Source organism: Haliotis asinina, chromosome 2 (assembly GCF_037392515.1).
Source record: "Haliotis asinina isolate JCU_RB_2024 chromosome 2, JCU_Hal_asi_v2, whole genome shotgun sequence".
NCBI classification, from domain to species: domain Eukaryota; kingdom Metazoa; phylum Mollusca; class Gastropoda; order Lepetellida; family Haliotidae; genus Haliotis; species Haliotis asinina.
In genome coordinates, this window is record NC_090281.1 from 22,092,019 (window position 1) to 22,119,799 (window position 27,781).

General features: G+C 37.8%; 1 protein-coding gene across 20 annotated transcripts in view; it reads left to right on the forward strand.

The window, feature by feature from the left end:
* LOC137273392 (voltage-dependent calcium channel type A subunit alpha-1-like) overlaps positions 1 to 27,781 on the forward strand; it is a 347,991-nt gene that overhangs the window by 277,852 nt on the left and 42,358 nt on the right. For 11 of the 20 annotated variants that reach the window (XM_067806035.1, XM_067806036.1, XM_067806022.1 and 8 more), the window contains 14 exons: positions 882 to 982; positions 1,280 to 1,404; positions 3,884 to 3,993; positions 5,828 to 5,854; positions 9,611 to 9,737; positions 10,040 to 10,229; positions 11,114 to 11,220; positions 14,960 to 14,977; positions 18,523 to 18,622; positions 19,177 to 19,337; positions 20,345 to 20,485; positions 21,279 to 21,480; positions 24,270 to 24,434; positions 27,322 to 27,456. In XM_067806035.1, coding sequence (XP_067662136.1) covers positions 882 to 982; positions 1,280 to 1,404; positions 3,884 to 3,993; positions 5,828 to 5,854; positions 9,611 to 9,737; positions 10,040 to 10,229; positions 11,114 to 11,220; positions 14,960 to 14,977; positions 18,523 to 18,622; positions 19,177 to 19,337; positions 20,345 to 20,485; positions 21,279 to 21,480; positions 24,270 to 24,434; positions 27,322 to 27,456 — 1,709 coding nt within the window. Of the gene's footprint in view, positions 1 to 881; positions 983 to 1,279; positions 1,405 to 3,883; positions 3,994 to 5,827; positions 5,855 to 9,610; positions 9,738 to 10,039; positions 10,230 to 11,113; positions 11,221 to 14,959; positions 14,978 to 16,991; positions 17,010 to 18,522; positions 18,623 to 19,176; positions 19,338 to 20,344; positions 20,486 to 21,278; positions 21,481 to 24,269; positions 24,435 to 26,647; positions 26,759 to 27,321; positions 27,457 to 27,781 lie in introns of all 20 variants that reach the window. The other 9 variants (XM_067806027.1, XM_067806032.1, XM_067806042.1 and 6 more) reach the window with 6 other exon arrangements.

Sequence of the window (27,781 nt, forward strand, 5' to 3'; positions counted from 1 at the left end):
TAGGCCTCCAGCAACCCATGCTTGCCATAAAAGGTGAGACCTGTGAAGGTCCAGGGTAGAATAGGCCTCCAGCAACCCATGCTTGCCATAAAAGGTGAGACCTGTGAAGGTCTAGGGTAGAATAGGCCTCCAGCAACCCATGCTTGCCATAAAAGGTGAGACCTGTGAAGGTCCAGGGTAGAATAGGCCTCCAGCAACCCATGCTTGCCATAAAAGGTGAGACCTGTGAAGGTCCAGGGTAGAATAGGCCTTCAGCAACCCATGCATGCCATAAAAGGTGAGACCTGTGAAGGTCCAGGGTAGAATAGGCCTTCAGCAACCCATGCTTACCATAAAAGGTGAGACCTGTGAAGGTCCAGGGTAGAATAGGCCTCCAGCAACCCATGCTTGCCATAAAAGGTGAGACCTGTGAAGGTCTAGGGTAGAATAGGCCTCCAGCAACCCATGCTTGCCATAAAAGGTGAGACCTGTGAAGGTCTAGGGTAGAATAGGCCTTCAGCAACCCATGCTTACCATAAAAGGCGACTATGCTTGTCGTAAGGGGCAACTGTCAGGATGGGTGGTTGACATGTGTCATTGGTTCCCAATTGCATAGATCAATGCTCATGTTGTTGATCACAAGATTGCCTTGTCCAGATTCCATTATTTACAGACTACTACCATAAAGCTGGAATATTGCTGTGTGTGGCTTAAAAATAAACTCACCAACTCATACACTTGGTCCCCAGATGCCCACAGTGTGGCAGGATCATGACAACAAAAATTGTAATTAATAACCTGAACTTACGCTATCTGAACTTATGCTATCTGAAAAACAATGTAAACCAGTCCATGTCCCCAGTTGGGACTGTAATGTTGTAGACCTTGACAGAGCTCTCCAGATACACTGCTGAACGTGTTCTTGGCCATTGCTGTGGACAACTTGGCCAACGCCCAGGAGCTGACCGCTGCAGAGGAAGAGCAAGCAGAAGAAGAGAACATGGTACGTACAGACTGACCATGGGTCCCTTGTCTGGGAACTGTTGTACAAAGAAATCTTCAAACTAAAATGATAGTACTCCTTAGTTATAGTCACCACAACTGAGACAATGCACTGAGCAGATTTATCTCCCCTTACTCATGCTGAAACCCCTGGCTGTAGGTTTGAATCTATGGTTACGTTTCTGGATTTGACAGCACCAAATCATTAGGTTTCATCATAGTTGTCAAGCATTTTCTTCCCTTTAAGCTGACATCCCACAATAAAACCTCTTTCTTACTGTAAAATCTTGTTGATCAGCGGAGAGAAGAACGGGAGAAAGCAGAGGCTGCTGAACTATTGTCCGGTCAAGCTCCGCCACAGGTCAACATCTGTCCCCCCTCACCACAGAACAATGAGGATGGGAAGACAGGCAACTTCAGCTAGTCAGTATTTTATCTCATTTACTCAATTACACCATAATTTGTGTACTTAGAAATACTATTAGAGCTTTTGTTATGTTAAACCAAAATCAATTAAAGTATGCCAGAGCTTTATCATTACTTCAATGGAAGCTGTCTAAACCGGCTCTCATTGGAACTGAAGAAATAATCCAGTTTAGACAATGTGCTGGATTGTACAGCTGATGATAAATGTACAAAGCACAGACAGGATTTTAAGCCAGTTTTGACAACTTGCTGGATCAAACAGATGCCAGTTTTGACAGCTTCCACTGTATTAAGTATCACATTAAGATATTATTAAGTATTATTATAAGCTATAACTAGTAAGTATTGTTTAAAGAATCAAAAGCAGAAACAGTTATTTCTTTCCTTTTTCAACAGTTCATCAAATTTCTGTATTTAAGAATTGTGTAGATGATGTTTCTTACTTTATCACTTCATAACATATGATCTGTATATATATGTACATCATTTTAAAAGATACTCTGCTTCCAATATCAATTATTCACAAAACATTTTGATTAAAATACAGAGTTCATGATATAACTTGTTGCCACTGTAGATATTTTCAACCATATTATGCACACTCTTTGTTTCAAATACATCATCTTTCTTGCCTTTATCAGAAGCACATGATCAATGTGTGCCAAATTCTAATTCAAATCCAAATTCTAGATGTAATTCTTTACTCAGGCTGTCATTTTGAATGGCAAAACATTAGAGATTATGTCACTGATAAATATTAAAGATAATGACTTGTATCTAGTCAAGGAGTGAATCCTCAAAATAGGACACATTCTTGCATTCCATCCGTGGAGAAATCTATTTAGCATAAAACCCTACACTTACTCGACATGACACCTTCTTCTGACACAAAGCTGAAAACAGTCATCTAGCCCTCACTCTGAGAGACACACCAACACTGGCAAGCTAGTACTAAAACTTATTAAGACAGACCCTTGTTTTGTTCCCGTTAGTTTCTTGCAAAGAAAAGCTAACTGTTTTTTTCAACTGAAAGCTGATTCAAAACTTGCTTGTTTTCTATCTATGGAGTGAGTGAGGTAGTTGTATGCTGCTTTTGGCAATATTCCAGCAATATCACAGCAAGTGACACCAGAAATTATCTTCACACACTGTACCCATGTGGGGAATCGAACCCAAGTCTTTGTCGTGATGAGCAAGGGATTTTACTACCTACCTACCCCAAGGCCCCGTTTTTCATCTTATCACAATATGAATTAGGTTGAGTATGCAATGCAAAATTTTTTCTATTATCTAATGTGTTATGTAAGTTGGAACAAGCTACAGTAGATATGTTTCCATACAGAGTTGTCATAATATAGCCACAAAGTATTTACTTGCTGCTGTCTTTTACATAATTGTTCCTTATCTTACCTCACACATAAATGCAGTTTTCCAACTGGTTGAGCCAGTCAATGTATCCTGCTTACAAGCAAGTAACATCATCTATGTTACTCGCTGGAATGTTGTATTGTGGGAATTTGTTTGGTACTATGTGTTTAAAATACAGTAGAGCATGGATATAGCGAACATGGATATAGCGAACAAACGGATATAGCGAACAACTTTAAAAGTCCTGTCAATGGTCCCTTTATAATATCATTAAAATTATACGTGAATAACGAACTCGTGAGTAGCGAATTAACGGTTATAGCGAACTGATTTCCTGACCCCAAGCCCAATTAACGACGTGAGTAGCGAACTCACTCAGTGTCAGCTCAGTGTCAACTCAGCGACATAGCGGTATACATCAACCTTGTGGGCGGTGAATCAACATTGTTTAACCTCGTTGGCGGTGAATCAACATTGTTTGATAGTCATTAATTAATTAACAAAAGAAACACATCGTGTTTAAAACCTTGACTGATACACAGATCTTCAGTTCGCTCTCGTCGCTATGGCAGGCAAACGTAAAGCTATCACCTTTGACACAAAGCTTCAGATAATCCAGGCTGTAGAATCAGGAGTAAGATCGAAGACAAACATCGCAAATCACCAAGATGTGGAAGATGCGCTCTGAATAACGAACAACGGATATAGCGAACTAAATCCCTTGGTCCCTTGGAGTTCGTTATATCCGTGTTCTACTGTATCTGGGTTGTTGCCTTACTCTGGTACTCCTTGTTATGATCCAATACCCATGTTTCAAATAGTTCTAAATTATCATGGACGTGTCAGTAAGATAAGTACATTGTTCACTGATACCTTGAGGCCCATGGGTTGATGTACCCTCTTTGTTTCTTTATGATCCCCTTGTTCTTTGGGCTCAGGGAACATAGGCAAGCATAGAGGGTGCATCAACCCATGTGCCCCTTGTGACTACTGAACAACTTATAATGTTTCTTTTGTTTCATGTAGTTAGTCTGTCTCTGCAATCACCACTGTTTCTCTCCCTCATATGACCTTTGACCTCCTATTGCAACACCAGCATTAATTTCAGTAGTGGGAATCGTATTGACATCAATCTCCGTCAGAACAACCTCAAAGACAATCGAGAAAAACAAATCCATGTCAATCTGGCCAACAATCTAGATGACGATGATGACAATGGTGAGTTTCTTGTCTCTTTCTCCACCATTTCCATGTTGTATATGACTAGCTTGGTGATAGTGCCTGCCATGTGTATAATAACACTAGCTGCTATCCAAACTCAGAAGTTGTATACAGATGTACAGTCAAACCCTGTTTATCCGGAAATTTTGGTTTCACTCGAAAATTGTCCAGATAGCAAGATATCCGGTTAACTGGATCAAACAAGCAAAACGTGAAAATTAAGTGAAAGCAAAACATTTCATGTACGTATATCGATATATCAACAGTCAATAGTAATAACAGTGTATCATCATAACATATAAGTGTACCGATAATACATGGAAGGCGGAATGCAGGTTACAAGTCCGGATAACTGGATCATTTTTCAATGGAAATCTGTGGGAATAGTTTGAAAATTCACCGTCCAGGTCTGGAAGCGTGGGGTCTGGTTAAGCAAGTACAATTAGTGAACGAAAGTGGTTTTTTTCACATAAACATCGTCTGGGAGGCAGGGTTCCTGGATATGTGGGGTCCGAGTAAACGGGGTTCGACTGTAATTGTATATACATATATATTTACACTTATGGTTTTACTTTTGTGAGGGATGTCTCTTAGCCAGAATGGTCCATGTTTTGCAATATTTCTTGGAAAAGTAGCTTTCCTATTAATTTGATGAAGTAATGTTGTTACATTTACTCTCAGCTAAATATAATGGAATTTCCATGGTAACTTAATTGTAATTCAGAGGTTTAAATCAAAGTTCTTCAAAGTTCGATCTTGAGACCAGTTTCGCCTGAAATGAATTATGTAGAACAGCAATTGTTCAAATGCATCTGTCCTACTTTAGATTAGAATTTGCTTATGTGCTGTGCAATGTTTTAGTGATACCATCCAAGTAAACCGTGTCTGAAATTTATCTAACAACATGCATGAGCAGAACAAATATGTAACCATTATCATCTTTTGAAAAAAAAATGATTATTGGTCTTTTATCACAACCAAACGTCCAATCTTAAATATGAATGATGAATGATGATATTATTTGCATGAATGGTAGGGCTGGGACAGGTCCAAATGTTCTACCTGGGTACAACACTACCCCACTACCCCACCCTTTACCATGCTCGCATACCAATTATGTTAATTCCTGACATCGAATTCGTAAGAAATGGCAGTATATTCTTCAGACTAAAACCATGTATTATTTTCAAAAGAAGTGAGTAATGTTAGTCACGTGATCATGATGTTAGTCACGTGATCATAATGAGTCTGGGGATTGAGACAGATGTCTAACTCATTAACCACCCATCCCGGGTATCCAGGTTACCCGTCCCAGCCCTAATAAATGGAATACTTCTTCAAAATATCTGGCTTAACCTGCAGAGAGGCTTTTGCTTAGCAGTGATAGTGCTTGCCTTTGTTTTAGGCAATACTGGCTGATCTGTCAACATTTTGCTATGTGGAGTATACAAATATGTATACTTGCCTTTCTGACTAGTACCATGTTACACCAGACACATACGATCTGTCAGCAGATCATCAAGATTTTTTTTGACCAGACACATACTTATAATCTGTCACAAGATCATCAAGATTGTCTTTTCTTGATTAACAATGATGGGTATGTCATTCATATCATATCTTGACATCCATTACTGTGATTGTCCAAAATGTTGATTTACTTGACCAATATGATCAGGAGTAACACGGTTTCTGGGTATTTTCTACATTCATCAGAGTTTTTTTTGCATGTGTTCCTACTGTTAATTAGTTTCCTGTACATTAGCCAGCAGTATATATCTGATGTCTGTTTAATCGTTCACAATAATTCAATCTTGGTCCGCTATTTCAGCTAAAAATAAAAGTCCATACAAAGGAGGTAACGCCTGCTCTTTCATTGATTTCTTTTTTTGGTGATGGAACTGAGAGTTGTCTCCCTTTGGGACTCAGCAATGTAATTCCAAATTAATCAAAAGATGAAATGTGGAGTATATATTTCCTGTTAACCTTTCTAACCAGTTTATAATTGATATTTGAAGTCAACAGGGAGGCAACTCATCAGGCAGATAACATTGAAATCATGCCTGTTTTGCACTGAAATTAGCATGGAGATGTATTTTTATTGAGCTGTTAAATTCATGAAATAAGTATTGTAAGCATTTATTTAGCAGAATATCAGGCAGGAATATAACTGAACAAACTGCAGTATTATAATCATTTATCCAGTGTCTGGTTTAAGAAGGTAATCACAATATGATCTTACTTATCACTGTCAAAAAGTGTGATATTTACATTTGCATTGTGCCTGGATTTATATTTCTCCTGGGTGGAGTGGGTGTTGTCTGGACGGTTACATGGGGGCCTCAGAAGCCTCTAGACTCTGAACACAGAGCGTACCATATTCCATGTATTTAGCACCTCCTGTGTAATGGTAACTCCCTGTTAAGAATTTGTAGCATGCTGAGGTCACTTAACTCCTTCCAGTCAATAATTCATAAACATTTTTGCTATGAGCTGTCAAATTTTCTCAAGTGGTGCTTCATTCAGGTGATATATGTTGATTTACCATTTAGTGTGGTTTGAAACCTCTTCCTAATTCACACCTTGTATCCTAATAAGTGCCCTTTTGGGATTTGAAGTAGCTAAATACCAGGGTTGCTAAATACATAGTATATGGTATTTCTTTCCAGATTAGATGTGAGATTTATGTAACATGCAATCTATACTACTGATGATTCAAACATATGATATATTTGTGTGCATCCCCCTTGCCTTGTGATGTTATAAACATATTATCCTCAGTTTGTATGCATATAGGACACAATATTTTGTGTCCAGTCCTGGTAAATCCTTCTTTGTCCCCTTCTTGTGTGTAAACCTTGTGTGATATGATGACAATTCCCAACACCTGGGTTCTTATGGCAATAGAAACCAAACACAGGCATGTCGGTCATTTTTGCAAATAGAAAAAATTGACAGTTTCTACTAAAACTTTTCATACAATTTCATCATTAATTTTACGGATCTAATCCAAAGCAAATTCATCTGTGAAATTGCTAAAAGTGGGTTTTGTAAGGATATTTTCTATGTTTTATTTACCAATATCTACAGCATGTTACTTTATCTTTAAATCTATAAATATCTTTCCAGTTAACTATTTTCTAAAAATAGCATGATCATGAACATTTTATCTTTAAAGAACTGCATATGAAAACTGCCTGCAAATTCAATACTTTGCATCTTGTCAAAATTGTTTATTCCATTCTTGTACAGTTGAACATTTTGAGCTTAATTGTATTACAGAAATGGAACCTGAAGATAAGGTTCAAAATACTGAGAACAATATAGATAATAAAGGAGGTAAAACATTTCCTTGCTTCATCCCACCTCCATTCTCATTTTTTTTTCAGTTTTATTCTCATTCCCACCCCAACCACATCTCAAGTCAGACTAAATACATCAGATTTCCCATGCTGTAGCATAAAATGTTACAATGTATTTTGCATGATACAGACCAACTTAGTGAATTGAATCTAAATTATTAGAGACAAAACACAAGGAAAACCTCCTCTGTTAACTTGTTTTGAATCTATCATACTAACCAGATTGATTATTGTTTTGAATTCTCTTTTACATTTAATGTACTAGCAGTTATGAAATCTGAGGTGCATTTTCCAGGCATACCAATAATACTGAACTCAGAGCATTGGATACGAAGCATGTAGTTATTCCCACTTGATGTCCCTCTTTACACAAATTTGTGGAGGTTAAGGGTACTAATGTTACTAGTAGGTGCCTGGTTGTATATTGTGGACTACAGGGGCAATACATGTATGTGTATGGCCTATGTGCTCTAGTATATACAGCGGAAGGTCGATGGTTCAATTCCATGGCCACACGTTTAATTATGACCATTGTTGTTACTCTGCCTGGCACGGGGAATATATAACAAGGATTGGTCAGCTCCGAGTCTTCTAAACGCATTTCAGAATGGCATTAGTTTAATGCGAAGTTTTACCCAGTTTTCCCTCATGTGGCACGAGACTGGCTCTGTGGTGTAGTGGTTAGAGTGGAAGCAGAAAGTTGCAGGTTCAATCCTTGGCTGCGTTATACCAAAAGACGTTAAAAAGTGGTACTTGTTGGTTCTTGCCTGTCAGTCAGCATTAATGGGTATAACAACGACTTGTTGGCTCGTAGTCAGTATAATATGTCTGAGTGGGGCATTCACGTTTAACTGCGGCAAGGTATCTCATTGAGCTGGCACTATATAACCAACTTAAATCCTGGATAGTACAAGCAGCCCCACATAAATATGCATGCACGTCATCGTATGAGTGACGTGTTCTTAAATGCAAAGTTAAGCCCCATTTCACCTCAGTTCACCTCCTATGGAATGTGACAGTGCAGGTGAACGCAGTGCAGTCACCATACCCTGTTTGGAACCTTTCTTCTCAACCTCATTAACATTTCATTCAACCACCTCACTTTCACCCCCAAAATACTCATTTGACAATCCATACCTACTCTGATCAATATGGATTTGGGCATTTGAAATGTTTAGACTCCTGTTCTTAGATTTGAGAATTAGTTTTTAATGTTTTCCTTTTATCTTAATACCAGTTTTGATGACTTAGGATTATGGAAAGTGTTGTTGCAAGAATCAGTAGTAGTAATAGTGTCTGGGGAGTGTGTGATAGTTTTACCTGCATGCTCTTGTGTGGTGGTGGAGGAGATGGACATGGGGAGCATAAGGGCTGTCCAGTGTTCAACAGCCTAGCTGCTGTAGGCTTCAGAAGCAGACTTGACTCTAAGGACTTGGAGTAGGGACTCGGAGAGCGTTTAAATTTAGCTAGGAACTCATGCTTGACAAAATCAATGTAGCAGTTGGATTTTATTAAGGAGATATTGAAATTGTGTTACTCAATTCAGGTAATGAAAATAAGGAACACCAATGAAAATGACTTGCACAGGTATAAGAACTCAGAAAAGTATGAAAGGTAATGTGCTTGAGTTATTGCTGCGGCTTGTCACCTCAGCTGTTGATAACAGAAGTGACGTCACACCTCACTTGTTGACATCAGGAGTGACATGGCACATCCAGTGTTTACTTCAGTAGTGACAAACTGACACCTACATTTATATCACAAGTGACATGACAACTCAGTTTATATAAGGAGTGACATGAGATCTCCATTGTTTATATCAGGAGTGACATGACACCTCAGTTTATATCAGGAGTGACATGACACATCAGTTTATATCAGGAGTGACATGAAACCTCAGTTGTTCATTTCAGTGGTGACATGGGAGCTTGGCTGTTTATGTCAGTAGTGACATGACACCTCAATTGTTTATTTCAGTAGTGACATGACATCTCAGATGTTGACATCTGTAGTGACATTGCATGTACGCTTAGAGCACGGATGACATGGCTCCTGCGGTGATGTCATCAGGAATGACATAACACCTCAGTTGTTTGTTTTAGTAGTGACATGACACTTCAGTTGTTGATATCAGGAATGATATGACACTTTAGCTGTTGTCATCAGTAGTGACATAACACCTCACCTGTTGTCATCAGGAGTGACCTAATATGTGTGCTGATGTGATGTAACAAGTACAGTATGTATTACAGCAAGTACTGCCAGTGACAGCACCATTGACATTCGTCCCCACACACAGCATCAGGAAGAGAACGCCTTTGGAAGCCCAAAACCAATGCTGCCATACAGCTCAATGTTCATCTTTGGACCAACAAATCCGTAAGTTTTAGGAGTGCATTTGCTTGCTTCTACAGCAACACAGAGATCAACTAAATCCAGAGAATCAACATGAGTATAGCAGTTCATGCTAAACTTTCAGCTTTAGTTTGTAGGAAAATATACATGTACCAACTTTACTTTGTAAATTTGCTTTTGTAAACTTTATGGTAAAGTTACTTTTATGATTTCAACATTTTTGTACAAAGGACATACTGCCATATTAATTTCTAGAGGTAATTTTGTAAGTTGTGTGAACTGGGAAGCAGAAAAAGGGTGTCTGAGCAATGTGTTTTGTGCTGCAGTATTCGTCGTTTCTGTCACTTTGTGGTGAACCTGCGCTACTTTGACCTGTTCATCATGATCGTCATCTGTGCCAGTAGTGTTGCTCTGGCAGCCGAGGACCCTGTCAATGAGGGCAGCTTCCGCAACGTCATCCTCAACTACTTCGACTTTGTCTTCACTGGAGTCTTTACCATAGAAATGATACTGAAGGTGAGTGAGTGAGTGAGTTTAGTTTAACGCCGCTTTCAGCAATATTCGAACAATATCACAGCGGGGGACACCAGAATATGGGCTTCACACATTGTACCCATGTGGGGAATCGAACCCAAGTCTTCAGTATGATGAGCAAACACTTTAACCACTGAGCTACCCGATACCCGATACTGACGGTTCTGTGCAGTGGAAAGCAGATGCCTGAGATGCATTTGCTCCAATGTCAGTGTAATTAGCTGTTACTATTGTTTTCAAATTCATTGTACTTTGTGAAACTACATACAGTAAGCACTGGCTGCTCATTCATCATTTACAAACATTGATTGCCAAGATCTGTACGGTAAGGAATGGACGTTGGAAGGTGTTAATCCCTATGACCAGCCATTACATCCTCCCCTTTGCTGAGTTGTCTCCTTTAGGTACATCAGAAACTGATGATAGTGATTCCTGCTTTACCAAACTTGTTTCAAGATTTGCAAGCACTATATATCTCTGTTTGCTGGTTACACCACTGGTGAACAGCCAAGATGAGTTTTCCTATATTATTGAAAAGTGAGTGAGTGAGTTTATGTTTGCATCACTCTCAGCAGGATTGCCTTTTTATGACAGCGGTCTGTAATAATCAAGTCTGGGCCAGGCAATCCAGTGATCAGCAGCATGAGCATTGTTCTACACAGTAGTGATATGTTGACATGTGTCAACCAAGTCGGGGAGTCTGACCACCAGATCTTGTTGGTCGCCTCTTATGACAAGCATGGGTTACTGATGATCCATTCTAACCCAGTTCTTGACAGGCCTCTGACTACAAAGAGGCATTCAACCCAAGTCACTCACTTCTAATGTACTTCAGTTCAAACTTTTTGTTTTTTTGTATGATGCAGGTGATAGATTTGGGAGTGCTCCTTCACCCTGGCTCATACTGTAGAGATTTGTGGAATATCCTTGATGCCACTGTCGTCATCTGTGCCTTGGTTGCCTTCGCTTTCAGGTAAAAACCATAACAAGCCAATCTACCTTACCTGGGATATACCTGACACATTGCAGCTGCAAACTTGATCCCAAATACACAACTCCACACTTTCCAGAAAGAAATATTCTCTAACCTTTCAGTGTGTTATTTGCGCAACTGGCGGATGTTTTTGTTTTTTTCATGTTGTGCCTATGTGGTTTCTGTGTTGTGCGAAGACACAGCGGCCCGCAGCAGGATGAGGCAGCTGATACTGGGAATAGTGGTGGGGTATTGTGCTGTGTCAGCAATGTCGCGACTTATTTGTCATGTTGTCATGTCGTGATGGTACAGTGAAGCATGACATCATTTGTTGTATGTAGACTTGTCCTCAGATTCCTAAAGTCCAATTTCAGGCTCACATTGGAAGGTATTGGCAGGTGTGTCAAAGTTATTTTTCCATAACAGAAAAGCTTATGATGCTTTCATGAAACATTTTTTTGTAAGGTAATTATTTTTTTTTTCATTCATGCATTCTGTTAGTGAACACTGGTAACACAATGATTGTGCATGAGTAGGGCATTGTTGTCCCCTTTTGAATGCAAGATTGAGAATGTTAGGTTTGTAGGAATATTACTTAAACAAATAATCGGTTGGAATGTGGGCCTATTCTATCACCAGTACAGCTAGCCTGTTGTATTACGTGAGAAGTAGTTCACAGGTTTGGACACTAATAGATACATCACCATTTTTGTTGAAGGACAGTCATGTATGTAATATTCTTGAAGAAGGAGATGTTTTGATAGAACCATCAACAGCCAAGTACCTGCCCCACAGGATGGGGTGGGCCTCATGTAGTGACCATGATAGTAGACTAGGGACCATAGAATGTTGTATGACTATTGTGTTGTATACAGCTGTTGTGTCATCAGTATATGTGTATTGTTGGTTTTGTTAATTGTGGTGATGATGTATTGAGCAAATACAAGTACCATATATCAATGACAAAATAGGGTTTAGTATTAAATCCATTCAAAACAGTGTTGTGATACAAACATGAATCATTGTTACATAATCATTGCTGTCAACAACATTGGTACTATTGTCAGTGTTGACAAGTATGCCAATATGGCGTCAGTGTCAACAGTAGGACTGACATAATGCTGATTTTGACAGGAGGACTGATGTGACACCAATGTTGTCAGTAGGACTAACATGACACTAATTTTGACCGTATGACTGGTATGACACCATTGTTGATATGTGGACTGATATGACACCGGTGTTGACAGTATAACTGACATGTCATCAGTGTTGACAGGAGGACTGACATGACACTGATTTTGCCAGAAGGCCTGACATGACATTGATGTTGACAGAAGGCCTGAAATGACACCAGTGTTGACAATAGGACTGACATGACAAAAGTGTTGACAGTAACTCTACCATGACACCACACGCTGACAGTTGGACTGATGTGACACGAATGTTAACAGAATGATTGACATGAGATCAGTGTTTACAGTAGGACTGACATGAAATCAATGTGGACAGAAGGACTGAAATGCCATCAGTTTTGACAGTAGCTATGACCTGATAAGACTGTGTGATATATTGATGTGACTTTGGAAATTCTGGCTTAAGTTCTTGATATGATGGTGTTTTAAACAATATATGGTACGTCAGTTTGTACAGCAAAACTTCCAGTGTGTCTGTGTACAGTGAAGTTACAGCAGCCTAGATGGTAATAACCTATAACATTCTCACACCAGGTGTCAAGTCATGTAACATTCTGACACCAGGTGTCAAGTCATATAACATTCAGCGTACACAAAGCTTGGCTATTAATGTGTATTGGTCTGTTTTGGAATTCAACCTCAGTGCTAAGATTGACATAAATTCTATGACCGTTCCTATACTGGAGAGCAAAAATCATAGCACTAAGGCAGAAATGGTGTGCATATATAAAATGGTTGTGACAATGCGTGTACATGTATGTCTGTAGATGTGTTTGTAGATCAACACATTGTCATCATCTGTGAATATTGAAAAATCTATTATTAAAAGTAGAATAAAGATGGAAAATTAATACCAACCACTGACAGAATAATTGCTGATACGGTTATAATGAAAGTGTGATAATGCATGTTTGCAAAGTGCTGCTTCTTGATGCATTTTTGACCATATTTTCACATTTCCTAAAATTTTGTAAAATAAATTTAATGCTTGCTCAACATGAATGAAATATCTTAAAATATTTTGGAATGCTAGAAACGTTTCTATATAATGACATTAGATGGTTCAATGTGCAATAGCAATTGAATTCAGTAGTATTGTACATTTCATACAAATCAAGTTTGTACATGTGATGTGAGTCACATTTGATGACGATGTTGCGGGCAATGCTGCGTTTATTCTGATGCTTGCTGTGATGTGTCAGTCAGCCATGTTGACCACAGCTCACACAGTGGAACAGCCAACCGCAAATGTTGGCCTGCTTCAGAAAGAGAAGAATTTATACTAGCTCAACAAATGATTTCTTCCAACAATCTGTGCTTGTCCAACTTTGGCTTATGCTAACAATCAACTCTGATCCAAAAATAACTATACTAGTGATACCCTACCATCTCATATTACTCTCATAGTACTCAGATAACATTCTCTGTCATCATATTATTTGTAACATTTCATTCAGTCTCACAGTACTAGCACTAACTTACAACAGTTGATTTGTTCCTGTACTTCTCATATTAACTCAATGCATTTAATTAATTCTCACATCACGCATACTTTATGATGACAAGTAATTCACTTTTACAACACAGAATAACAAGTTATTCATTCTAGTACTTTCACAGCATCTATCACTCTCACACCACTCACACTATCAGCTCTCACAGAACTCATACTATCAATGCTCACACTACTCACCCTGTCATTCACTATCATGCTCATACTATTCTCACTGTCATTCACTATCATGCTCATACTATTCACCCTGTCATTCACTATCAGTGCTCTCACTAATCACACAGTCATTCAATATCAATGCTTACACTAATCAACCCATCATTCACGTTAATGATTACACTGATCACACTGTCATTCACTATCATGCACACACTATTCACACTGTCATTCAGTATCATATTCATAGTAATTCACACAGTCATTCACTATCAATGCTCACACAAATCACACTGTCATTCACTATCATGCACACACTATTCACACAGTCATTCACTATCAATGCCAGACAATCAAACAATCATTTACCATTAACACACACTACTCACACTGTATTCACTATCAACGCTCACACTAATCACACTGTATTCTTTATCAACACACACTAATCACACTGTATTCACTATCACACTACACACTTCCATTCACTGTCAGATCTCACACTACTCCCACTATCAACAAAATACTTACTAGCAACTCATTTTTCACACTGTCAACTCAACTGTCTTCTCACTCTCTCACACACAAACCAGGGGCTCATATATGATCACAAATGTCAGCAAATTCACACAACTATTTTTACAATGAAACATTTCAACAATCCAACATGATTTTCAAGTTTTTGCAAGTTCTGAACCTCAACTGAAAGCAGACATTGGCCATCAATCTTGACTTTGTGACTGTGAGGGAACAGATTGATGTGACATATGTTGTTGGACCGCTGCTTGGAGTAGCGTGTGAAGTTGCTGACACAGTGTTTGTTCGTGGTCTTTCTATTGTATTGTATGTTGATGTCAGTACTCTTTGTGTACAGTTCGAGTTCACAACAGGGGTGAGTGGTCCTTTCACTGACTTAATGGAGTGGGATCTACACAGAACTTTACAGCCACACTGAACCAAGAGAAATACTCAAATTTTATCAAATCAGTTATAACAAATCCATTTGTGGTACACCCTAACAAACCATGTACCAAAACTATTTTTTTATTGTATTTTGTTTTTTAATGGTGGTTTTTGAAATATCAAACATTGTAAATAATATTTTAATGCTGACAAGTTTTCTGGGTATTTGAAAGTGTTGGTTCAGTGTGGAAATAACCAAATATCCTTGTTTTTGTCAAGCGGTGGCAGTGAATCCCTGGGTACTGAGTCTGGAGGTAGCATGTGCCAGGCTTCATCTGGTTGGTTATCTGAGTACTATAAGCTGCAGGATGTGCCTAGACGTGGTGGAGTCAGTGTTGTACAGAACAGACACTCATCATTGCCATTACAACATCATGATAGCTACACACTAGGACCTAGATTTTCCCAGCTCTCTTAGCGCTAAGGTAGTCGTAAGTACCATACATTGACATTAACCTGCGACTATCTTAGCGCTCAGAGAGCATCGAAAATCTAGGCCCGGGGCCCTGTTTCACAAAACTCTTGTAAGCCTAAGATCTCGTAACTTTTCTCATAGCATGCGTACCTGCTATACTGTAACATAGGAAGTAGGAATGCTCCGAGAAAAGTTACGGGACCTTAGGCTTAGGAGAGTTTTGTGAAGGGGGGCCCAGTCTCACAGCAGTCAATCCTTTCTTATTGATTCTTTCCTTGGGGATGGGGAGGGGTTCTTTTATTTCTTTTTGTAGTAGATTTGAGGAATTGTTTGGGCTCTTTCAGAATGCTTTAGACTGGGTTTAATAATTCTCTTTTGTGCGATACATTACAGGTTTAGTTTACTTAATATTCTTGAAGTACAATAGTGTTTATTTACTGCCATGAATCCAGTACCTATCATGATGTTTTTCATTCGTTATATGTGTTGATATTCATGGAATTATTTTAGAAGACAATATCTGCTCTAATAGACATAGGCCAGAAGATATTTCTTTCTTCCTATCCATAACACTAACCTTTTTATAAGAATAATTCCTTTTTTCCAACTGATTTTTGGTTTCTCCGTGTAATTCCCATTCAAGGCTAAACAGTAGGATCTTAACAGCAGCTTGTGTTGTACATCTAAATGAGAATACAGTATGTGCATAATATTTCATCCTTTCTGTCAAAAACACTACAAAAGTGACAGAGTACAACTGCTGATTTTCTGAATCCAAATGTACGCCCAACAAGTCTGCTGATGACCATTTTTTGTTCTGACACTGAAAAGACAATTCATCAGTTTGTTGATGCCATAGGATAAATGCTTGTCAACGTCATTGCCTAAAGAACACACATGGCAGGTTGCCATAGTTCAACAATGTTTTGATCAACTGGATGAACTTTGGTGGTAAAAGTCTAATGTCTTTCAGTCTAATGCATAATATCTGTGTCAACACACTGACATTGTTGAGACTGTATTCTCAGTTAGAATATACTGTGTTTCTTATATATTATTCATGAACCTACTTCTGTAGGTGATGTTCTTTTTACATAAATAAAATGATCTTGGATGTGTTAACGATTCTCTTTATAAGTTAATTGGCAATCTGTTGTCGTCTCTGTACAATACAGTTCATTTCCTTTGATTTATCATATTAATGGTAATGGTTTATGAAAATATTCTAAAGCTCATACAGGTATATAAAGGCATATTTTAGTATTTGAAAAAAAAACAATTAGAAAAATAGTAAATAATTTTTTTTTTTTTTTCTCAATTCCTTGTTACAACTGCTTTTTCTGGTTTCAACTTTTCCATTTCTGTCCCTTTATATCTGCTTCTTTGTCAAGAAGCAAAGTCACTAAAACATGCCTTTTATTGGAATCTGTCATCTATGCTACTTCAGCCCCGTCTGTTATAGTTTCAGCTCTGGTTCTCAACTATTATACTAGAAATCTCTATTCGTACCTTCTGCTGTTTCTTTCAGAATTCAGATTACGTTAACGTAAATATAATCTTAGCATGTTATTGTAAATATTAATTTTTCGTGTACATTTTATTCACATGATTAGCCCCTGAATGTTTAGATATTGGTCTGTAGTTTGTGGAATTTCTTCTGCATTTCTACCTTCGGCTGGCTTTGGACTTCTGGAGAGAATATATAATTATTTATATATCTCTCTTCATGCGATATGCTCAGTTTTGGTTACCGCGCAGATGCACTTCTTCATTGTAATGCAAAGGGCACAGTTCACATTATTTAGCCCTTTGGAGGGGATATCCACATTTTGTCCCTTGAACATACTAGATAATTTCAGTTGTTTCACAGTGGCTGTACATATATCGCCTTTAGTGGCAATCAACGCATTGAAGGTATACTGTTTGCCATATGCCCATTGTATTAAAGTGATTGTTACGATGGTGTTTTTACATGAATTTCTTGTTTGATTCTATCGTTCATGCGATACTTTCTCAATGCATTGTGTTTCACTGTAAATATGTGCCAATTTTGTCACCTTTTTATAAGAGTTTTATTATCTTTGGAGATTGACACCCATTTTCTGTTAGCTCGTATATCATGTACACTGTATATATCGACAGTGGGAAATGGGGGTTGACAACATTTTGACAAATCATCACTAAAAATATTTGAAGATAGTTGAAAAATCACTTTGAAATGCCATTATGAATTCATTTTGGTTATTTTTTATTTTGCATTAGTGCAATTATCTTTGAAATTGACATCCCATTCAAAAGTGATGCATGTAAATTTTGTTACTTGCCTCCACTTTCCACAGGGTGTACATTGCTAATGCCAGAGCAAGCAAGTCTATAAGCACTGCACGACATATGCGTAACTCGGTGATGGTTTGCCATGGACATGTATATGTAAATGCACATTAAAAAAGTATGCACATTGATTAATCTCAGGAATGTTTTATATCATTTCAACTTTAAATAGTTCAATCAACTATTCAATGAATTTCAACAGTTATCACTCAAGTGTTAGAGCTTTCAGTATGTTCTTTTCTAGATGTAGTAGAAGATCAAATTGCACGTCTCTTTGAAACAGTTTATTTCCTATATAAAACTAATATGCTATGAAGAACACTGCTTGGTAGGAACAATTTGAACATAAAGAAGCATTTCTCTGTTGATAAACTCACTTTTCACAAAATTGTACAATATATATAGATACTCTTTAGCATAGATGTGATAGTATAGAGAATATGTTCCTTGCACACTGAAATAGGATCATGATCTTCCAGTCAGCATGCTATGTACGTACTATCTCAAGTGCAAGTAATGAAATAGCATGAAATGTGTCACGTTAAGAATAAGTTGAATTCATTCCTCTTGCAAATAATATCAGTGCATAAATCTCGCATCCTTGGGATGCATGATCTGTCAACAATTGCATATGCATCTCGGCCTCTACAGTGATCATTTCGACACATTTTGCATCTAGTACATATAGCCATGAAATGAACATCTTACACACTTTTTGTAACTTTCAGGGGAGACAACGCAGGCAAAAACCTGAACACCATCAAGTCACTGAGAGTTTTGAGGGTTTTACGACCCCTTAAAACAATTAACAGGGTTCCCAAGTTGAAGGTTAGTCTTGTGACAGGTAGCAGTCAGGAAGGTAATGCTTAGTTGTCGTTGTGTTCCAAGGACGCATCGCACACATCAACTCATTCTCCCATCTGACTGACACATTTCAACCTTCAATAGGAAATATAAACATAAGTTGTACTAATTTACATATTGCTGTGCAGAACAATCATTTAAATTTTTGTTACAGGGTTACTTGCTAGACACGTTGCTTAAACTTTCTGTGAGCCCAGGTTGTCTTCACCTATTTTCAGTGATCCACTCGTATTATACTCGCGATATTGATTACGCCAATATACTCTTACTGCCATATATCCAAGCTTAGTCAGTGTTGTTGAACTAAATATACTGAACAGCAAAATAAATTACACATGAAAGGTTACTTTCATGAAATTTCATATTTTTAAAATATTGCGTTTCTTTCTTTGTTCAGTATAGATGTCCAACCAAACAGTTATTCTCTTAATTAACAGAAATTCTAGACAGTAAAGTTTGAATTAAAGTGTCTATATCAATGCTTTTTTTTGTCTGATGGCGTTACCCCTTGTTTTCAGGCGGTATTCGACTGTGTTGTTCATTCTCTGAAGAATGTATCCAATATCCTCATCGTGTACGCATTGTTTCAATTCATCTTCGCTGTTATCGCTGTGCAACTGTTTAAAGGGAAGTTCTTCTACTGCACGGATGAGTCAAAAGCTACCAAGGATGAGTGCCAGTAAGGACTAGTCTCTCCCTCTGTTAACAAAACCTCTTAAGTTTTGCACCGTTAACTTTTAAATATAGATCCTCAAATTTGGCACACGTGCCAGAAGAGTCTTGACTCTAACACCTTTCTGTCTCTAGAACCCTACATCACTCTTGCATTTTCCTGTAAGAACATGACAGGAGACATCATTGTACCCTGTGGGGAATCAAACCCAGACCTTCAGTGTGATGAGCAAACACTACTCTACAATCTTGTACACTTGTACATCCCTTACACATACACCTGTATGTCTCTCACAAACTGACCTGTAATTCTTTCACACATTGACCTGTAATTCTCTCATACCTAGACTTGTAACTCGCTCACTTATTGACCTGTAATTCTCTCACACACTGACCTGTAATTCTCTCACACATTGACCTGTAATTCTCAAATTTGCAATGTAATTAATATGATGTGACATAATATGACATAATACTAATGATGTGACAAAGTGATGTCATGACATTACCAGTCTACAATCTTCCCACAACATTGTGAAAACATCATGAAAACATTGTGTTTAGGGCTGGGACGGGTATCCTGGATATCTGGGACAGATGGGTAATGAGTTGGACCTGGGTACCTGTCTTGATATTCAGACCTCTTATGATTATGTGACAAACAGATCAAACAATGTACTATGCTATTCTTTCATGATTAAAAGGTTGTATTGTCTTTGAAGATTTAGATATAATTATGCAGTCACCTGTTTTGAATACCTCATATGGTTAAGATATTGAAAATCAAGAAATTGTACCCTTTGAGCTGAAGAATATATAGCCATTTCTTACAAATTTGATGTCAGGAATTAACATAACAGGTGTCTGGGTAACGTAGGGTAATAGGGGGAAAATTTGGACCTATCTGAACCCTAGTTTGTATGTCAGCTGGGATGTACAGTCAGGAATGCTATATGTATGAAGACAAGTTATGGTTATATGACATACTGAGGTACAGATGAGTTGTGTGTGCAGGGGGCAGTACTTTGATTACGATGGCGGCGAAGTGCCCACAGTGAAGGATCGGGAATGGCTAAGGCAGGAGTTCCATTATGATGACATCGCAATGGCCATGTTGACTCTGTTCACAGTCACAACAGGAGAAGGATGGCCAGGGTATGGAGAACAACATGCATTAAATGCCTGTGTTTTTAATAATTCGTTAGACCAGACCAATTTCATATCCTGTTTTACACTTTATTGTCAGAAAACATAAAGGGAAAAAAATGAAATTAAGTCACCAGTCAAGGTAATGTTTCTTCGAGATATCGAAAGTTTTCTACTTCTGGCAATTTATGAAATGTAAATGTGGCAATAAGCAATTTAAAAAAAATCTTTGAAGTTTACAATTTTCGCTAGTAAAAAAATAAGGATTTATTTTTTTAACAAGGAAAACACATTTTTTCTTATTCTTGAAAAAATACGACTGGTAGATCCGTAAAACAAGAAATAAAATTGGTTTGGCCTTATATGGATTCACAGTTAATGTATATGTGTAAGTTCGCTGAATATTAACTACATTTATGGTATGTATTTGTCACTTTTGACTAACATCTTTAGGAGATACCTTGAATGTGCTATGTTTGAGTCTCCAGCTATGAAAATGAAAAATACTCAATATGCATGCAGGAACTTTTCAAGAAATGGTGCAGGGTAAAATTTATGTTTAAAAAAATGGTCCATTTGGCATTTTATATGAAGAATTGAAGTTTTGGTTTCATTGGAGGTAAATGACAACCTTGCAGGGTCTAGTGCAATGCTGATACAATTGTTCCTTTTGTTTCAGTTCCTTCGCTAACGTATTTAAATTTTATGATATTTAAGTTTATTTTGTATGTTTTGTAAATGAACACATGTTACTGTTGATAAATGTTTGTATGCTAAAGTATTACGTATCTGTATGTTACAGTATCTTGAAGCATTCTATGGACTCAACTACGGAGAATCATGGCCCCCAGCCTGGCTATAGTATGGAGATGGCCGTTTTCTATGTGGTCTTTTTCATTGTGTTCCCTTTCTTCTTCGTCAATATCTTTGTTGCCTTGATCATCATCACATTCCAGGAACAGGGAGAGAATGAGCTCATTGACCAGGACCTAGATAAGAACCAGGTAAGTCACCTCGCAGGATGATTCTGACAGGAGTGAGTGAGGGAGGGAGGGGGCGAGCGAGCGAGCAAGCAAGCAAGTTCAGTTTTATGTGACACTCAACAATATTACGTGACACTCAGCTATATGGTGGCAGTCTGTATATAATCAAGTCTGGACCAGACAGTCCAGTGATCAACAGCATGAGCACTGAAGTACGCAATGGAGATACAATGACATGTGTCAGCCAAGTCAGTAAACCTGACCACCTGATTCTGTTCATGGCCTCTTATGACAAGCATGTGTTACTGAAGATCAGTTCTAAACCGAATCTTCACGGGTCACATGGAAGATGTTTGCAAATATCATTTATTTCAGTCACTGCTGATGATCAATCAAAGCTGCTCATCATTCAACATTCACCATCACATTTGTTTACATACCATTTTTAATACATTGTTAGTGTTTTTGTTTTGTTTCTGTTGTTTTTTTAGTTTTGTCTAACCTTGTCCCAGGTGAGAATGCCTGCATGGGAATATAACATGTATTGTCATGAGAAAAATATACCATTCTACCAAGACATTTCAGAATCCGGGGGGTACTGCATTATCTGCTAGTGGTACTGAATCAAAAGTAGACCACGATCTTATAGTTCAACATATCAACAGGAAAGCACATGTTCATTGAGAAGCTCTTTCTACTCAATTTGGCAAGATCAAATGCACATCTGGCTTCACGATAGTGGTCAGGGTGTTCGCTCATCATGTTAAAGAACCAATTTCGAATAATAGGGGCAGTGGAGTAGCTTAGTGGTTAAAGTGTTCGCACTTGACGCCGAATACCCGGGTTCAATTCCCCACTTGGGTACAATGTGTGAAGCCCATTTATCATCAGGTGTCCCCCACCATGATATTGCTTGAATATTGCTAAATGTGGTGTAAAACCCAACTCACTCAATCACGTACTCACTGGCTTCGTGAAAGTAGTTAAAACAGTTATTCTACATTATTTCAACCTGGTGAAATCACAGTGTTTCAACCGATTCCACATGACTGGCTGGTTCTGTTGCCGTCAGAGAGTTTGCAGCAGCATTATCATTGCATCGTGGATTGATGAAGATAAGTCACCTGTGTTTCCAGCTTAGAAGTTTCAAACATTGATTTGAAACCTGTATGTGTTCAAATTCAAACCCATTGTAATAGCATGATTTTTTTAAATCGAAAACCTGACAGTTGTTAGATGCAAATTAAAAACACTGAAACACTGAAACGTGATAGGTTTATCTTTTAACTGTTCAGTCATTTGTATGGTGTGATATAAACATGAAAGACATCTCCTACATGTTCATGTGACATTAAACCCATGAAGAAACCAGGTTAAAATTAATCTTCAGTAACCCGTGAGTGTCTTATGAGGCAATTAACAGGATTGTTTGGTCAGGCTTGCTGACTTGGTTGACACGTGTCATCATATCCCAAATACGTAGATCAATGCTCATGTTGTTGATCACTGGATTGTCTTGTCCAGACTCGACTATTCACAGACCACTGCCATATAGCTGTAATATTGCTGTGCGGCATAAAACTCACTCACTCACTCACTCACTCACTCACTCATGCCTATGACATGACATTAAGACTAACGTGGGAACATCCTGTGCATCAGAAATGTAGATTTCAGAGAACTTTTAAGATATCATTGTTAATGTGATGTGAATTGAGGATAGAGACATTCGTTCACCTGTTATCATGAAATGAAGATGCATGCAGTAATTCCACAGTTAGCATGAATTGAAGCTAAAAATTTCTTAAATAATGGCATGTAATGAAAACAAAACAATCCTTCTGGTATTTGCATGAAATGAAGATTGATAATTCTTCAATGAACATCATAAAACAATATGAATGGAAGTCCTTCTGCTGTTGGCATGCAATGTAGGTTCAAACATGAACGAGAATGAAAACACATTTTCGGTTGTTGGCATGAAACCAATTAGGATAGAAAGAATCCTTCACTTGTCAGCATGGATGTAGATAAAAATGTATTCTTCACTTACTGGCATGAGACAGATTAAAGATAAAAGCCAATCCTTCAATGGCTTGCATTAGAAGAGGATAAACCAATTCCTCAGTTGTTGGTATGATATAAAATGGAGGAAAAAAGGAATATCGGTACTTCACTTGTTAGCATGATATGAACGTAAAATAATCCATCAATTGTTCATGAAAGGAAAATTAAAAACATTAGTAGTGAAATGAAGAATATATACAGCGCTCCAGCTGCTAGATTGAAAGGAAAACTATGAACAGTCCTTCAACTGTTAGCATGAAATACAGAGTAGAAACAGTGCTTCAATTGTTAGCATGAAAAGAAAACTATAAACATTCCTTCAACTGTTAGCAGGAAATACAGAATAGAAACAAAACTGCAGTGGTTAGCAGGAAATACAGAGTAGAAACAAAACTGCAGTGGTTAGCAGGAAATACAGAATAGAAACAAAACTGCAGTGGTTAGCATGAAATACAGAATAGAAACAAAACTGCAGTGTTTAGCAGGAATTGGATTGAAGAAGGAAATAATCAATGAATCTACATTGATTAATCTACAGCTGTTAAGAAATCATTTTATTGTTCTCATCTACGTTATCAACAATATAGCAAAAAGAATTCCGTTTTTACAATAAAACATATTCATTATTTACTCTATTCATTACTGATATAAAATATGTATCCTATCAGTGAAAATTGGTAAAACTTGTGCTTGCCTTCATACGAAAAATTCACAATTTGCTAAAACTGATTTTTGTCTTTCAGAAACAATGTATAGACTTTGCTATCCACGCTAAACCACAGAGTAGGTTTATGCCCAAGTCACGAGACTCGCTGAAATTCAAAATCTGGAAGCTGGTTGTGTCCACCAAGTTTGAGTATTTCATTATGACGCTGATTGCGTTGAACACAATTGTCCTGATGATGAAGGTGGGTGTACCTTTCACTTGTATGTATATACAGCTGTTATTTTACATGGTCAACTACCCCTTGTGGAGCTCATTGATGGCTCTTTTCTTAACAGTATAACTTGTAGTCATCATGCCAGTTTTTGGCAATACTGTAGAAACCCACTAAATCAGCATCCCTCCAATCTGGCATGAACTCTATATCGAACCTAGAATTTGGTCCTGACAGAAGCAAGTTAATTAACATTCCGTCTACTCCAACGTCAGCTTATTCCATATTTCAGCACAACAAAGACCACCCAATTGACTGTTCCTACAGTAATTAAAGCTTGCTAAACCGACATCCGATATCTCGGCTCTCCCCTTGATTTGCTGATTGGCTGAATGTGTGTAGAAAGTAAAATCAAGTGAAATATACCTTTATTGCAAGCTGACATTGAATTGATAACTGCAGATCAAAATGGAATATGTTGTACAAGGGCGAGTTATTGTGTAAATAATAGCCTTTTCTTTCTGAGATTTAATACATCCTCTAAGATTTTATGCTTGTTGGTAAAGAATGTAATTCATATCATTTTTATTGTTTAAAGAGATTATTGTACTATATTTATCATTATGTATGTTTATATGTATATATATATATGTATATGCATAAAGAACTATGGTAGTTTAGCTGTTGGTGTTTGTGAACATTCTGATGATCAACTTCATGTTCACAGAATCAAGACAGAAATGTTTGTTTACGTTGAGCAAATGATTAAAAGTGACATCACAATTTTCTCACCATCCTTCAGTTTCACTGTTGACCTGAATGAGAGTTTACTGAGGACTGAATTCTGTTTATGTACAACATTTTACATTTGTTTCACATCCGTTTTTTCACTACATGATATGTGAAGATTGCATTTTTGAAAATCTAATGAGGGTATAAAAGAGGGTAATTTTTGCTGTTAATTTTTTTTTTAAATCCTTACTTCACATCTCACAAAGATCGAGTGAAAGGAGGTTTCCAGAGGTATTTTGAAAATGCAGTCTTCTGTAAATTAATCAGCTTTGCATTTTTTCAGCACTTTATATGTGAGACCACAAGTTATTCAGTCCTCATCATTGATAATATTATGTAGGATGTATTTCTTATTCTGTGTGGGGATGAATATATATATACATATTTCACTATGTCTCTTTTGTAAGTGTATAGAGTTGAATAGAGTTGTATTCAGGTCATAAAAACATTGTAATGTCATCTAGTGTTGTAATAGGTGGATTGTTAAGTTATGAATATTGCTTCCCAAAATATAAACTATTATCACAGGATATCAGTTATACTAAGAAGAACATTGGAATCCTATTAAACAAGGCTACAGCAAACTTGTAAAATGTTTACCTTCAGCTATGGAAAAATATCAAAAGTTGTCCTCCAACAGGACAATGCTTTCTTTAACCCAGTCTTCACTTAACCTGTAAGTCCTCAGATGTCCCAACATTCATATATCTCTTAGTCACACATTAAGCATGGTAACTTATCCTTGTCATACAATAAAACATTGGGACTTGGACAAGTCACACATTACGTATTGTGGCTAGGACAGGTCACATATTAAGCATTATGTCAAGGACAGGTCACATATTGAGCATTGGGACTAGGACAGGTCACACATTAAGCACTAGGACATGTCACACATTGAGCATTGGGACTAGGACAGGTCACACACTAAGCACTGGGACTAGGACAGGTCACATATTCAGCATTGGGACTAGGACAGGTCACACACTAAGCACTGGGACTAGGACAGGTCAAATATTCAGCATTGGGACTAGGACAGATCACACATTAAGCATTGGAACTAGGACAGGTCACATGTTAAGCATTGAGGCTAGAATAGGTCACACATTAAGCATTGTCACTAGGACAGGTCACACATTAAGCATTGTGGCTAGGACAGGTCACACATTAAGCATTGTCACGAGGACAGGTCACACATTAAGCTTTGAGGCTAGGTCTAATCACAAGTCCCCACAAGAAAGGCATAGAAGAATAGTGAATATACTTTCAATTTATGAGAAAAAGAAGTAAGAGTTGTCACCTAATGAACTAAGTTCTGTATGAGCAACATTTGCTACTGATGGCAAACACTCTGTGTATAGTAGGTTCCTGTTACTCCCAGTCCTCGATGCCACTGTGGAGGGAGACAGTGAGAGTAGTTGTACACTTGTTATTATTGTCTTGTTTGCCAGTACCATGAGCAGGGCAGTCTGTATATGGAGGTGCAGAAATACCTAAACATTGGGTTTACCTGTTGCTTCACCATGGAGTGCGGGCTCAAGATGATAGGGTTTGGACCGCGGGTAAGCCGGACGCGCACAATGACCAGCGCCCCGGGTAGACTAGTCAGCTCCATAACAAACTTCACTTTCATTTTCTCACACGTCATGTCACAAGAACTCAAGGGGGTATTCAGGACACTAGGAAATACAACAAAAGTTTTTTCTTGGAATAATTGTTCCACACCAAGTTAGATTTCATTACAGTGATGTAATACCTCCTGTCTTCTTGTTGACTAAATTCATTTATGAGTGAATGCAGGGTTGGGAGCTTTAACAGTACCTGTTACTTCTTTGTATGCAGTGGCTAATTTCATCCCATTGCACACACTGATGCAAGAGAAGTGACAGATATTGTTCTGTTTTCATTGAAATAACCTTTCCTTATGCTTTTGGTCAAAGTTGAATCCTAATTTTGTATCACAAATTCAATTTCTTTGATTTTTGTTCTTAGTGTGATGCACAGATTTTAAAAGCCAACTCCACACCAAAAGCATTTGGAATCACATCACATGATTATCTAATGGGAATGGTTTCTCTATATCTTTGTTTTTCTTTCCCTTTCATTTTGCGTACTTTTGGTTCAGTTCGAACCAGGTCAATCCGCGAGAAACGCTGAGATTTGGCAGGAAATGGCCCGCGCTCTATCAATAATTAATGCTGTCTTCACCGTACTGTACTCGCTAGAGTTCATACTAAAACTACTAGCTTTTGGAGTCAAGGTTTGAATCTGGCCAATGTCATGTTGTCTGCCCTGTGTTTGTCGTCCAGTAAGATTACTTTAGTGTTGTGCAAGAACCAATCAAATCCATCTTTGTTGTGCAAGAACCAGTCAGATCCATGATTGTTGTGTAATGATTAGTCCAAATTGGTCCAGTGTTGTCCAGTCACAGAGTGTCACCTTATGCAATTTGGCTCACGTTTATATGTGTCCCACCTCACAGAAATGTCCACAAACACACCTAGATTCACATTGTCGTAATGTTTAAATAAACTTCAGACATCATTTATTAACTTTCTCAAATCTGATAACTTATCATCAGAAAA